At 33.7% G+C, this 15,384-nt stretch overlaps 1 protein-coding gene across 1 annotated transcript; it reads left to right on the forward strand.

Annotated features, from left to right (window-relative positions):
* Nucleotides 1–6,194: 6,194 nt before the first annotated feature.
* LOC138873073 (secreted RxLR effector protein 161-like) lies at nucleotides 6,195–6,764 on the forward strand. The gene has a single exon (XM_070151508.1). It carries the CDS (start codon nucleotides 6,195–6,197, stop codon nucleotides 6,762–6,764), a length of 570 nt encoding a protein of 189 aa, XP_070007609.1.
* The last annotated feature ends 8,620 nt before the right edge of the window (nucleotides 6,765–15,384 follow it).

The raw sequence follows: 15,384 nt of genomic DNA on the forward strand, positions 1-15,384 counted from the left end.
TTGATCTTTTAAATTAAAAATAACCGACGAATATATAATATATGTATATTCATATATAATACTGTGTATAACTATGTATAATCTATTTATATTGATTAGAAAAAGTAAATGGTGGATCTGTAAGGCTATTCATAAGAGGATATCTCATTAATAGAAAAACACCCCATCTTAAGTGGTAGTTGGATTTTGCCATTAGTTAAAGAGTTTATGCATATATCTTTCTTTCTTTTAGTGACAATTATGAAAATCTTTATAGGTTAGTAAATAGTACTATATACTCCACTTCTTTTATTTCCTAAGATGTTTTTTTAATAAAAGCTTCTTTGCTATTGAAAAGAAAGTGGGAAGCTTTTCCCATAAAGATTGCAAGCTAAGGATATATATAAAAGTCCTTAAATAATTTTGTCATGAATTTAGAACACAGTAAATTAATCCATTAGATAATTTAACTGGTTGAGTAAATCAAATGGCTCCAAGCTGAAAGTGATCAAAGACTAAATGACACAGCATTGACTCTTCCCATACATTATGTTATAGTAAAAAGAAGAGCGAAATTGAGAAATTAAAAAGGGAAAGAATAAATGAGTAGATTCAAGAGTTGATTTTGTATCCATAAGAATTGATGTTAAAAACCATGCACGTGCCCAACTGTCGAAAACAATGAGGTAATATCCAAAGGAAACGACGAATTCACACAAACAAACATAAAAGGGAATAATCGTCCTTATGAACAGAAGCAGTCCCACCATGAACTTAAACAGTAGATTTCTTACCCACCCCTAATACTAAGGAAATAGTATAATTGAGCCAATCCTTTCTTCAAATATTTTACACATTATAGCCGCTCCCCGAATAATAATTGGTAAATATATGTTTTTTTATATGTTAATGTGTAATATACATATTCTATAAATAATAAATATTATTTATATATTATTTGACTAGCAACTGTATATTTATATAACGTATATATAGGTCGATCGTGGCAGGCCCAATATAGGCCAATGTCGGTTGTGGCATGCATGCCTATGTCAATGACACAACGTCAGCCGTGGAAGACTACAACGGGCCGAGGTCGGCCGTGGCATGCCTATGTCAATGGCACGAGGTCGGCCTTGGTAGGCCACTATGGTACGCGGTCGGCCGTGACATGTCTATGTCTATGGCCTGAGGTCGGACGTGGCAGGCCACTATGGGCCGAGATCGGCCGTTGCATGTCTATGACAGTGGCACGATTAGTGATTCTAAGTATTTTTGATTGATCAACCAAATGTGTTAAAGCATTTTTTTTTTTTCATTCAAAGAATTAGTTCAAACTGGATATATAGTACTAGTAGTAGTTTGATAGTTGGATGATTTTTGTTGAATGGTAGATGAGGTTAGTAAAGGCAACTTTATGGCTTTTCTTTTTATGGATGTGAATTAAAGCATCTTTGTTTTCATTAAAGGAATGTCTAATATTGTGGTATATCTATTTCTGACACAAAAATAGTTGAGATACCAGATTGGGACGTAACTCCACCCATAATGTGTGCTCTAAAATTCTCATCTCTACTCAAAGCGAAGGCGACACAAAGTTCTTAATTGGTATCAAGGATTTACTGTTTTGAGCCTTATATTCATATATTCTGTCTGCAACTTTTCAATGATTTCACTTACATCTGCTTTCCTAAATATATGTACAAGTTTCGTATACTTGAATTTCAGAATCACATATATTGATAATTTCGTTTCTTAATTCTCGCTATATTTAGTGGTACCAAGTGAGAGTCTCTTACACAATAGATGTGAGATTTTGCAAAAAAAAAAGAAAAAAAGAAGAAGGGAGGGGCACTCCAAGAGATGTGTTGAATTTACTATCAAAGAAGTCCAATATATTTTTAAGATAAATAGTCAAAGAGTAGCTCGATGCACAAAACATTTAACGTAAGAGCTTAAAAAAAGATTGCACTCCAAGAGATGCGTTGACTCAAGAGTGGCTTATTTAACTGAATTAAAGGCCCGTTTGGCGTTTTTTTTTATTCAACATTTGACCATGAAAATTTCAATTTGTCATTTCAAAAAAATTCACTTCAAAACATTTGCAAAAATTCAAAAACAGCTCCAAATTGTATTTATATTCAAACATAACTCTAATTTTCAACTATCATTTTCAACTTGAAAAATAAATTCACATTGTTTCGGAATTTCAAAATTCTTATGTCCAAATGCCCACTAAGATAGATGATTTGAAATAAACAAAATATCCTTGGGAGTTTTTGGTTTTGGAATTTAACTTTTTATTGTAAAAAGAATTTGTTGGGTTTTGTTATTAATAACAAAAGAAGGTGTGAATGAAAAATGGTGGGAAAAGAAATGGAGGGAAGTGAAATTTTGAATTAGTTCATTTTACTAATGCACTTTGTCCCTCATTGGAAGAAGGAAAGAAAATCTTTGTATATATATATAGAAGCTCATCTTCTAGCTCTTAAAGAGTTAAGAAGAAGTGGTGCCTCGCGCCGTTGTCGTCTCTCGCTCGGCTTCGGCTTCGGCTATTGATTGATTAATCTTTTTGGACAAATTTTTTTTTAATTAATTAAATTAATTAATTAACAAAAATTCAATCCGGAATAACCCATGACCCGCGACCTGGTGATTCAACGAAATTTTGTGGTTTTAATTAAACTAACGTTTGTTCATTTACTGATTTTTGAATATAGAGTTCTAACAAGCTTAAGGAATTTAACGTTTTATTTCTGTATTCAATCTTACTTTCTGCTTTGGGTGACTAAAATCTTATTGATTTTCTACTCTGGTTTTGGAGATTAAAATCTTCGAATTTTCTACACTAGTTTGAGATTAAAGTCTTTGTGACTTTCTACTCAATCCGAGATATAAAAACTCGGTTATTTATATTTGGTTTGAAGATATAAAAACTTCACCGAGATACTAATTCTGTTTGTCAATTTCTTTTACAGAAAGAGGACAACGAGTGCGGAACAACAGAATGGTTCTGTTGGGACTACTGCTGCAACGACAAATGCGTCTTCAAGTCGCACAACTCCTGCACCGACGATGGCACCTGCAGAAAAACCCGAAAAGTTTTTCTGTGTGGACTTTAAGCGTTGGCAGCAGAAAATGTTCTTCTACCTGACCACACTCAGTTTACAACGCTTTATCAGCGAAGACGTTCCAGTTCTGGGAGAAGAAACTCCTGAAAATGAACGATTTTGTGGTCACTGAGGCATAGAAGCATTCTAACTTTTTATGCAAAAATTATATTTTAAGTTGCTTGGAAGACGGCTTGTACAATATTTATAGCGTCATGAAAACATCAAGAGAATTATGGAATGCTCTTGAAAAGAAGTACAAGACTGAAGATGCGGGACTAAAGAAGTTTGTGGCCGCCAAATTTCTGGATTTCAAAATGGTTGATGGTAAATCTGTCATAACGCAAGTCCAAGAATGGCAAGTTATTGTTCATGACCTCCTTGCTGAAGGTATAAAACGAGTCAATATTTTTATTCAAGATATTGATTATTGTACTAATTATAAATTTATGATTGAAGGTATGGTTATAAATGAAGCGTTTCAATTTGCGGCATTTATTGAAAAGCTGCCTCCGCCGTGGAAGGACTTTAAGAATTACTTGAAACATAAGCGCAAGGAGATGATGCTTGAAGACCTTATTGTTCGTCTATAGATTGAAGAGGACAAAAAGGCTGCTGAGAAGAAATCTCGTGAAAATTCAACAATAATGGGTGCAAATATTGTTGAGGAAGCTTCAACGAGTAAAAAGAGAAAGAAGCCTTCTGGACCAAAGAATTATCCAAGCAAGAAGAAGTTCAAAGGTAATTGCCACAACTGTAAAAAGGTTGGACACAAGGCTACTGAATGTCACACACCAAAGAAGGACAAGAAGAAAAGTCAAGCAAACATGATTGAGAATAATGATGAAATAGACGACTTATATGCCATGCTTTCAGAATGCAACCTAGTCGGAAATCCTAGAGAATGGTGGATTGATTTGGGAGCAACTCGACATGTTTGTGCTAACAAGGAGTTATTTACTTCTTATGCTCCCGCTGGACCCAACGAGACAGTGTTTATGCTAATTCCGCTACTGTAAAAATTGAAGGAACGGGCAAGATAGCTTTGAAGATGACTTCTGGAAAGATTGTGACTCTAAAAGATGTTTTTCATGTTCCTGAAATGCGAAAGAATTTAGTCTCGACATCACTTCTAGTCAAGAATGGCTTTAAGTATGTTTTTGTTTCCGACAAGGTTATAGTTAGTAAGAATGAAATGTATGTAGGAAAAAGTTACCTGACGGAGGGCCTTTTCAAAATCAATGTAATTGCCATTGATATGAATAAAATTTCAGCTTCTTCTTACTTGCTTGAGTCAAATAATTTATGGCATGAACGTTTAGGCCACGCCAACTTCATAACTTTGCGAAAAATGATTAATTTGGAAGTATTGCCTAAGTTTGAATGCAATAACTCGAAATGTCAAATATGTGTGGAATCAAAGTATATTAAGCATCCTTATAAGTCAGTTGAAAGGAATTTAAATCCTTTAGACTTAATTCACACGGATATTTGCAACATGAAGTCAATATCATCTCGCGGTGGAAAAAAGTATTTCATAACTTTCATTGATGACAATACTAGAATCTAGATATTGCTATATTTACTTACTTAATAGTAAAGATGAAGCAATAGACGCATTCAAGCAATACAAAAATAAAGTTAAAACGCAATTAAATAAAAAGATCAAAATGATAAAAAGTGATAGAGGCGGCGAATATGAATCTCCTTTTGAAGAAATATGTTTGAAAAATGGCATTATTCACCAAAAAACTGCCCCTTACTCACCGCAATCTAATGGAATTGCGGAAAGAAAGAATAGAACGTTAAAGGAGATGATAAACACCTTGTTAATAATTTCTGGTTTACCTCAGAACTTGTGGGGGGGGGGGAAGCTATGCTTACAACTAATTAATACTGAATCGAGTTTCCTATAGCAAAACGCAATCCATTCCATATGAAAAATGGAAAGGAAGGAAACCCAACTTAAAATATTTTAAAGTATGAGGGTGTTTGGCTAAAGTGCAAGTTCCCAAACCCAAAAGGGTAAAAATTGGACCAAAAACCGTTGATTGCATTTTCGTAGGATATGCAACAAATAATAAGGCATATCATTTTCTGGTTCATAAATTAGAAAATTTCGGCATTCATATTAATACGGTAATTGAATCGGATAATGCTGAATTCTGTGAGAATATTTATCCGTATAAAATGGAATGTGAGTCGTTCAATAAAAAATCTAAGCGACCTCGGGAAGAAGCAAAGGAAAGTACGTTTGATGAGGAAAATCCAAGATATAGTAAACATCAAAGGACAACTACTTCCCTTGGACCAGATTTTCTAGCATTCTTATTAGAAAATGAGCCTCAAACGTTCATAGAAGCAATGTCTTCCTCGGAAGCACAATATTGGAAAGAGGCAGTCAATAGTGAGATATAATCTATATTAAGTAATCATACTTGGGAATTGGTTGATCTTCCTCCGGAAAATAAACCTTTGGGTTCTAAATGGATTTTCAAAAAGAAAATGAAAGCTGATGGTACTATTGACAAATATAAGGCAAGATTAGTTGTTAAAGGGCTTTGACAATGAGAAGGTCTTTATTACTTTGACACATACTCGCCGTTAACAAGGATTATATCTATCCGGATGTTAATAGCGTTAGCCGCTGTGTATGGCCTTCAAATCCATCAGATGGATGTAAAGACGACCTTCTTAAATGGAGATTTAAATGAAAAAATCTATATGGAACAACCTGATGGGTTTGTAGTTCCCGGAAAAGAAAAGAAGGTGTGTCGACTTGTTAAGTCACTTTACGGACTAAAACAAGCACCAAAATAATGGCATGCAAAATTTGACCAAACAATGTTGTCAAATGGTTTCAAGATCAATGAGTATGATAAATGTGTTTACATTAAGAATACTCCAAATCAAATAGTCATTATTTGTTCATATGTGGATGATATGTTGATAATGAGTAACGATATTGCTAACATAAATGCTACTAAGCGCATGCTTACTAGTAAATTTGATATGAAAGATTTAGGAGTTGCCGATTTAATTTTGGGAATTAAGATCCTACAGACTCCTTAAGGTCTAGCTTTGTCTCAATCTCATTATATTAAAATGGTTCTTGAAAAGTTTAAATATTTGGACTTTAAAGAAGCAAAAATGCCAATTGATTTAAACAATACTCTCGTAAAGAATAAAGGTCAAAGCAAATCTCAATTGGAATATGCTCGAGTGTTGGGAAGTTTGATGTACATTATGAATTGTACACGACCTGATATAGCTTGTGCAATAAGCAAGCTTAGTCGATACACAAGTAATCCCAACCAAGCTCATTGGATAGCAATGAAACGAGTTTTGGGATATTTGAAATATACTCAAGACTATGCATTGCATTACAATAATCATCCCGCAGTTATTGAGGGATATAGTGATGCAAATTGGATCACCGGATCAACGGAAACAAAATCCACAAGTGGATACGTTTTTACCATTGGTGGAGGAGCAGTGTCTTGGAAGTTGTCCAAACAGACATGCATTGCTCGCTTTACAATGGAGTCTGAGTTTATAGCTTTAGACAAGGCCGGTGAAGAAGCTGAATGGCTCCTGAATTTCTTAGAAGACATTCCTTTTTGGCCCAAACCTTTGGCACTTGTATGCATACATTGCGCAGTCAAGCAACAATAGGAAGGGCTGGGAGCGTTATGTATAACAGGAAATCTCGTCACATTTGACGAAGGCATAATACCGTTAGACAACTACTCTCTAGTAGAATTATCATAATTGACTATGTAAAGTCAAAAGATAATGTATCCGATCCGCTTACAAAAGACCTACCTAGAGCGGCGGTTGAGAAATCATCAAAGGGAATGGGACTATGGCCGAGGACAAGTCACTATGACGGTAACTCTACCTAGAAGACTGGAGATCCCAAGATCTAGGTTCAAGGAGATCAAACAAAGTCATTAGTGACGGTTCAACATTGTCAAATAAAATTTTGGTCCATTCTCATGATGCAGACAATGTTCAGTACCAAGGATAAAGTGTTAGGACTTTTTAATGATTTCTAAGTTTGATATGGGGCATATTAAATAGTGTATCTAGGGTATAACACGTTTAGGAATCACCTATATAAGTGTGAAGTGTAAGCCACTTCAAGGAGAATGTTGTAAGGCCAGTTCTCTACGCACTTATGAAACCAGACTGTGTTCGCGGCTGAAACGAACACAACAATGAGAACCAAAGACGGTTAAGGGTTGATTGTGTGACATATAGCTGTCTAGGTATACACCAAAGTTCGACGGTTTAAAGATATCAAATCTAGCGATTGATCGAGTATATCCGACATATGTTCACTGCGGAAAGTTCAAATGAAAACCTACTTATCCATACATATGCGGTTAATCCTTACTTGCGAATCACACACAATTTTTTTCATGCATATTTGTTTCGGATAGCCATTCCGCATTCATGTGGGAGATTATTGGGTTCTGTTATTAATAACAAATGGAGGTATGAATGAAAAATGGTGGGAAAATAAATGGAGGGAAGTGAAATTTTGAATTAGTTCACTTTACTAATGCACTTTGTCTCTCATTGGAAGAAGGAAAGAAAATCTTTGTGTATATATATAGAAGCTCATCTTCTAGATCTTAAAGAGTTAAGAAGAAGTGGTACCTCGTGCCGTTGTCGTCGTCACGCGCTCGGCTTCGGCTTCGAATTCGGATTTAGATTTGGTCAACGATTGATTGATTAATCTTTTTGGACAAATTCTTTTCAATTAATTAATTTAATTAATTAACGAAATTCAATCCGTAATAACCCATGACCCGCGACCCGGTCCGGTCCGGTCCGTTTTCTTTATGGCTGTTCTGAAAGGTTGCAAACCTTTTCAGAAACAGTGCCAAATTTGGCTATAAATACATGGGCTTAGCCTCATTTTCCACCACCAAAAAAATCTGAAATCACTCCCCTCAAACTTCTACATTCTGCATTGTTTTCCAAAACAAAAACGTAAGCATTTTGTGTGATTTGCTCCGCCATTTGAGCTCGACGAAATTCTGTGGTTTGAAGTGCCGCTATCACAGAATAGTTATTCCATTCTATCCTGGAAGGAATTAATCCGCAACCTCGGGCATTGTGAGGGGATTAAATTCCTTAAGAAAACACAAGAAATTTGTGGGCTCGGAATTTTCTGCTTTTGTTTTAAACTAACGTTTGTTCATTTACTGATTTTTGAATACAGAGTTCTAACAGAATTGTCATTGACTGGTATAGGACTAGCGCATGGTTAGGGTTGAATATATAACATATAGTGTTGGACTAATTAATCGGAGTATAGTAGAACTAGAAATTAAAAAGTAGAGCTTAGAGAAGATTGATAGCCCGTTTGGCCAAGCTGCAAAAATCAGCTTATTTTGAGAAGTGCTTTTTTCAAAAATATTTTTTTCAAAAGTACTTTTAGCAAGAAGCAGTTTGTGTTTGGCTAATTAGTTTGAAAAGCTCTTCTGAACAATAATTAGTGTTTGGCCAAGCTTTAAAAAACTGCTTCTAAGTGTATTTTTCTCAAAAGTGCTTCTCAAAAAAGTGCTTTTGGAGAGAAACTATTTTTTTCTGCTTCTCCAAAAATGCTTCTACTTCTCCTCAAAAATACTTTTTTTTTTCCTTCCAGAAGCTTGGTCAAATACCTTAAATTGAGGCTAAAAGTGCTATTAATAAAAAAAAAGTATTTTTGACCCAAAATAAGCTTGGCCAAACAGAAGGGTTAAAAGACACGGAACTGACAAAGGCAGTGAATTTTTAGAAGTATGAGCAGTCGTCTCTTTGTGGGCTGACTTTTCCTGCTAAACAAAACCCTTAATCATAATCTAATGATGTATTTACTTTCCATCTTTGTTTATTATATAATCTTTGGAATTTAGCTCTTGAACTTTCTTGCCTATGGAATATTCTTCCCTTCTCCCACACTCTCAAAAGCTTCATCTTTCAAGGTCCAGCTAATTACTAAATCCCTCTCCCCCCCCCCCCCCGCGCCGAATAAAAAAATTAGATTCCTCTTCACACTTTAGGTACATGCTCCTCCCCAAGATCTCTTTCTCGTCTATCTTGAATTGGGTTCCAAAAAAAGAAAGAAAAAAAATTAATAAGAGTTTATTTGTATATATTTGATAACCTAAAAAAAAATTACACTTTTAAGTCATTTAAAATAGAGATCGTTACAAAAATAGCCGGCGATATTCATTGTTAACTTTTTCTAGCCATATTCATATATTATACGCTGATTATACATAATTATACACATATAATACAAAATTATATATATATTATACCTCCATCGGTTATTTTTAGTTTAGGTAGTTGGGTGGACGGCTATTTGAGTTAATTCTTCTAAAAGATAATTATATGGTAATCCCTCAAAAAATGGTAGGCTTAATTGTAACCAGAAAAATAAAGTTAATTATTTGGTATAACACAATAAAATGCACCGATCATACGAAACTTTTTGAACTATGTAAGTGTGTATATATATAATAATAATAATAATAATAATAATAATAATAATAATAATAATAATAATAATAATAATAATAATAATAATAATAATAATAGTGGTTGTATAAGATTAAGATTTGAAAGAGAAGGGTGTGGGGAAAAGTAAAAGGTTGTCACCAAGGGTATGTTTGTTTCTTTACTTGTCTTTTACTTTGAAATTGAAGAGATGTCTAGTTATTTTTACCTTTTGTAGCTTAGGGAGGTTAATCCTAATACTAAATCTCTAAATCCTATATTAAAATTCTTAAAGTATTTCCTAATTTCAAGAATTAGCCTTGTCTCCATGTTCCTAATCAACCATCCTCGAAAACTCAGTCAAATTTCATGTGAGATTTTGCTGTATACCTAGTCCTATATTTTATTTTATTTTTAATATTCGGTTACCCTGATCGATGAGGTTTATAACCAAGAATATGGAATGGAATATATGTCGTTTAGCATAACTATGAAGAAAATCCAAATAGATGTGGCACAATTTTTCTTTTTGGTTAAAGGGATATGATGTAATTGCATGTGTGGTAATTTAGTTCAACATATACAATAAGACAAATTGCTTACAGAATTTTAATACAAATAAATGAATTTGAAATTTCCTAAGAAGAAAATACTATAATGAGTTTCACGTCCACTTGTTTATTAGGGCCTGCTTATATTTCTTAGAGTTGAAACAAGAACCAATGAAATTGGAATGAGAAAAAGAATATAATGCAAGTTTTAGAAATAGATGCACGACATAATATTGCAATTTATGAGGAAATGAAAATGATTAATAAGTAAAGTTACCTGGTAAAAGAAGATTCAGTTTACTTTTAAATCTAAAGTTACATATCTAAAATAAAAAAAGAGATTTGGATCTGGGAATCTACCTATTAGGGAAAGCCAAAAGGGTTACTTATCAAAAGATGGAGAATATAAACCTTTATATTCTCTCCGGTTCACAATAAGTGACCAGTTTCCTTTTAGTACGCTCATTAAGAAAATGCTAAATCCTATACAAAAATACCTAGTATGACTAAACTACCCTTATTAAATATTGGTCACGTAGTTATAGTGAAGAGTGAGAAAACTTTTTGGGGATATGCATATAAGGGTAAATGAGTAAAAACAAATTGAATTTTTTCTTGATTACCTAACTGGACACTTATTTTGAACCAAAATGAAAAAAGTAAACTAGTCACTTATTGTAAACCGGAGGGAGTAGAACCTCATATTTATTAATTACTCCCTCCGGTCCACAATAAGTGACCATTTTACCTTTTTATTTTGGTCCAAAATAAGTATCCATTTACATAATCAAGAAGGAATTAATTTTATTTTTTCAAAATTTGCCCTTATTTACATATTCCAATGTGTCTACATAATAATTAATTAAGGTTAATTAACTAAAATATATCTTTTTTTCTCCAGGAGTTCGTATTACCTTAATGGGTATGCCAAAAGTAAAATGACCACTTAGTGTGGACCGGAGGGAGTACCATACTCCAAATTTCGTCATTTTTCTTCACTTTTTATTTCAAGGGATCTTTTAGGGGAAAGAAGTATGGGGCAAAGCTAGCAATTTGGATGAATATGAATATTGTTCTGATCTTTTTATGACTAGTCTTGTGATACGCGCGTTGTGCGTGTACACTATTTCAATGAAAAAATATTAAAATAATATATAAATATCGTATTAAAATATTATATTTGATTTATAAAATAAAAGCATATGTTTGTGAAAGTGATAAATGTTGATCCTTTGTACTTACTCAACAAAAGAAAAAATTACCACATAAAAATTTTCAATCATATGTTGATATATATCCAATAATAAACTTATTTTAGTTTAATAAGATATTATCGTTCTTCCTTCCCAGTTTCACTATTCACACATAAAATTAAGAGATTTATAATTTTGGTTTTGAAATAATTTAAGACCACACCAAAAAATGAATTAGGTTAATGGACGATTTAATAGTTTCCTGCTTATTATTTCTTCTTATTTTTGTGAGCACGTGATTTTTGCCTCACATGAATTACTCCAAAGAATTCCCAAAATTTAATTTTTTTTATTTAATTATTTGCTATTCTAGGAATAATTGTAGAATTTTCCTGATTATTTACATTTCTTGTGTGCACATTTAATTTTGTTAAAATCATAAAAAATACAAAAATATCGCATTTGCATTTAAGATTTAATTTTTATATTTTTAGATAAATTAATACATTAATTTGTTTAACAAAAAAATAGAAAAGATAAAAAATATAGTCATGTTGCATTTTTTGCATTTCTATTTCGAATTTTGGAAGTTTTTTTTTTAATTTGGTACTTAATTAATCGTGGTAATTATTATTTAGAAATAATTAAGTTAATTTGGTAGAATAATTTGATTTAGGGATTAAGTTAGGATTTTATTTTTAAAAGGGGGATTTAAAATTGAAAAAGAAAAAATAGAGGGGATCAGATTTTTTGGGCCAATCCTAATTCAATTCACCCAATCCCAAACCAAACACCCTTATACCCGTCCAAACCCGTTCAAAATCGGCCTAGATCCGCCCCCAACCCGATCTGACCCCGCCCATAGCCAAATGACGCCGTCCTGAACCCCTTTTCATCATATCCGTTGATCTCATTCAATCCGACGGCTAAGATCGCCCCCCCTTTTAATAAAAAACCTAGAGCGACCCCACCCCTCAGAACCCCCACCTCTCATCGTCTCTCTCTCACACCCCTCTCTCTCTCATAGACCAACCCCCAAACCCTAGCGCTGCCATCATTCCCCCACCGCCTTAGGGTGGCGGCGCTACCTCCAAACACCTCCAAAATTACACCCCTTAACCACCCAGACCCCCTTTTCCCAAATCCTTACTCTATTTCCCTCGAACATGGCCTGGACTCTTCGAATTTCAAATCTAGGGTTCGAGCCTTAGAAGCTATAGCGAGTTCGTTCATGCAAAGGCATCCCTCAAAGTTTTACTCAACATTCAAGGTCTATTTAGTCCTGAAATAACATTGTTCACTTGTTCTTGGCAAAGAACAAGCAGATGACGTTATTTGGGGATTAAATTAGAGGGTCAGTCACGAGGTCAAGCCGAATCAGTGAGTTTCTTCATTTTTCATTTTGTTCTTCTTAGCTTCCTCTCCTCTTCTCTTCTTCTCTTTCTTTCCGATTGAATAAATTAAAACTGGAACAAATTTTAGCTAAAATTGATTATTGGTTGTGCTGTTCCTTTCCCGTTTTTCTTCTCCAAGTTTTGTTCTGTGATTTTTCTTGTTTGGTCTGTTTGATTCTGTCATTAACAACATGTTTAAATTTTGATTTTTTCAGTCGTATAATTAGTTTAATTTAAATCTTGCTAATCTGATAGTGTAGTCTAATTACAGCTCCCTAATCATTTTTAAAAGGAGAACAGTCATTTAGCTAGAATTGTTTTTTTGAAACTCGTTTAGTTGTTTAACTCGTCTGGTCTTTCATTGAGTAGTCGAGATAGAATTCGAATTCTGTTTGGGCCCTGAGTTCAGTTCCGACCCATTTATTTCAAAGAACAGCCCATTCATTTGGGTTTAATTTGGTCCATTTAGTTTTGAAGCAATTAGCAGGGAGTCTCACCTAATTTAGGAAGCTTCCCATAGTGGTAGGGTTTAGGAAAATGCACTACTGATTAATTTAAAGAACTAAGTTAAGTGGAGTTAATTAAAAATTATTGAAAATGCATTTGTGAATCCAAGGGGGCATTTTCTCCTGCCTATATAGAGGATCACACAGGGAGAAGAGAGGGAAGGAGATGGAAAGAACAAAAGAGAATTAAGAAAAAAAGAGATAGTTGAGAGAGATAACTGAAAAGAACACTGAATTCTTTGGTTTGGTTGAAAATTGCTCCAAATTGGGTTTTGTTTCTGGTTGTCTGGCTTTCTTGTTTAGCTATAAACTTCTAAAAAATCACAAATCCTTGTATCTGGGAAGAATAGTTTGAGTTTTGGGTATTTGGAAGTTTGGTATAAGCTGCTTTGGTCCTGGGGTCCTGTTATCGTTGTTATTGTTTCACTGCTGCTTCTACTCTTGTTGTTTCGCTTTTCAGCTCACTTCACTTGTTTCCATTTGTTTTCATCAGGTACACTTCTGCATTTTACATAATGTATGGTTTGATTTGGAATCAAGATGGCATTCGGAGCTTTGATTAGTAGTTGTAATCAGTTTTTTTTGGTTCATGATTTAGCTTACTTGGTTTACTTGCTTAAGTTTCTAGTTTATGATATATGACATCCTGCTAGTTGTTAATAAATACTATGTTGTGAGCTGCATCTGGTTGTAAATCAGTGGGGTAATTCAGTTTCTCATTTAGATGCCTCCTAGTTTATTATTGGCAATTTGAACAGGGTGCTGAGCTTGGGAATCAGCTCTTATAAAATAATGTAATGGCAATATCCTGCACTTGAATTGCTATGCATGTTAGTTCATTAAGTTCTGCTGTAATTTTAGTTTAGTAGTATTCTGTTTGGATACGATGTATAAAGATACAGGTGATGTCCGCTTTATGAACCATGTTTAATTCAATAGAAATGTTATTTTATTCAATTTTGTATGAAGTTAACTGATCGTTGCTTATCATAAAAGAGAACTTAAAGTTGTTGTTTACATGTATTCAATGTATAACTACAAATGCAAAAGATGGATAGTAGACGTATTAATATTATTATTTTTTAGTTACTATACTTGTTTTAGTCATAAAGTGTGGTTAAGCTCAATGATTAAGGGTATGCTTTTGCTCTGAAATATCAAATTCAAGCAGCCTGTTGAATTGTTTGACTGATTATAAAAATTCACAAAAAATCCGATTGTTGTTTACTGTTCAAACGCTGAGGGAGAATATGTTTTTCTCAATTCTCCGTCTGTTGAAAGGTGTGTGGCTTGATGAATGTGTGATTTTGTATATGTAATGCGTAAATCTGAGGGAGTACGTAAGTCAATAGGTGCAAAGAATTAAAATGAGAGTGTAAGTGCAAATGGATAAGATAATAAAAATGTGTAATTAGATCATAACAATGTTGGCAGTGACGTTTTTTGTGTTATGATATTGAAAGTTTAAAGTTCATGAATTTTTTGATTATTTAACAATACCTTTGATCTGGTTAGTAATTCATAAAGTTAAACATTACACTTTTTCTATAATAATATCCATAACCCATGGCCCTCGTATAATTAATCCTTAAAATCGAGGTGTGCCATTAGTGAATTTTTCATGGCCCTCGCAAAATTGAAAGTGCGTAGTTGTTTTAGGTGCTTTGTTACCTTCCTAAACTCGAGTGTGCATTTATGTGACCCAAATCCAAATCTCAACAATGTTAGATAAAATATATCGGGGATTGCCGGTGCATTTATGTGACGTGGTTCAAGACGTGTTTTAAATAACGTTGAAACTTCCCTAAAAAATAGTTAAATAAAGTAGTTAAAGTTAAAATTGAACCATAGGTTTAAAATGTATTAAAATCAGATAATAGGCCAATTATAACAGTTGAGCGACCGTGCTAGAACCACGGAAGCCGGGAATGCCTAACACCTTCTCCCGGGTTAACAGAATTCCTTACCTGAATTTCTATGTTCGCGGACTATAAAACAGAGTCAATCTTTCCTCGATTCGGGATTTAACCGGTAACTTGGGACACCATAAATTATCCCAAGTGGCGACTCTGATTTTTAAATAAAATAATTCTATTTCGATTGTCACTTAAATTGGAAAAAACTCCATTACACCCCTCCGGGTGTAGGAAAAAGGA

Source organism: Nicotiana sylvestris, chromosome 7, assembly GCF_000393655.2.
Source record: "Nicotiana sylvestris chromosome 7, ASM39365v2, whole genome shotgun sequence".
NCBI classification, from domain to species: Eukaryota; Viridiplantae; Streptophyta; class Magnoliopsida; order Solanales; family Solanaceae; genus Nicotiana; species Nicotiana sylvestris.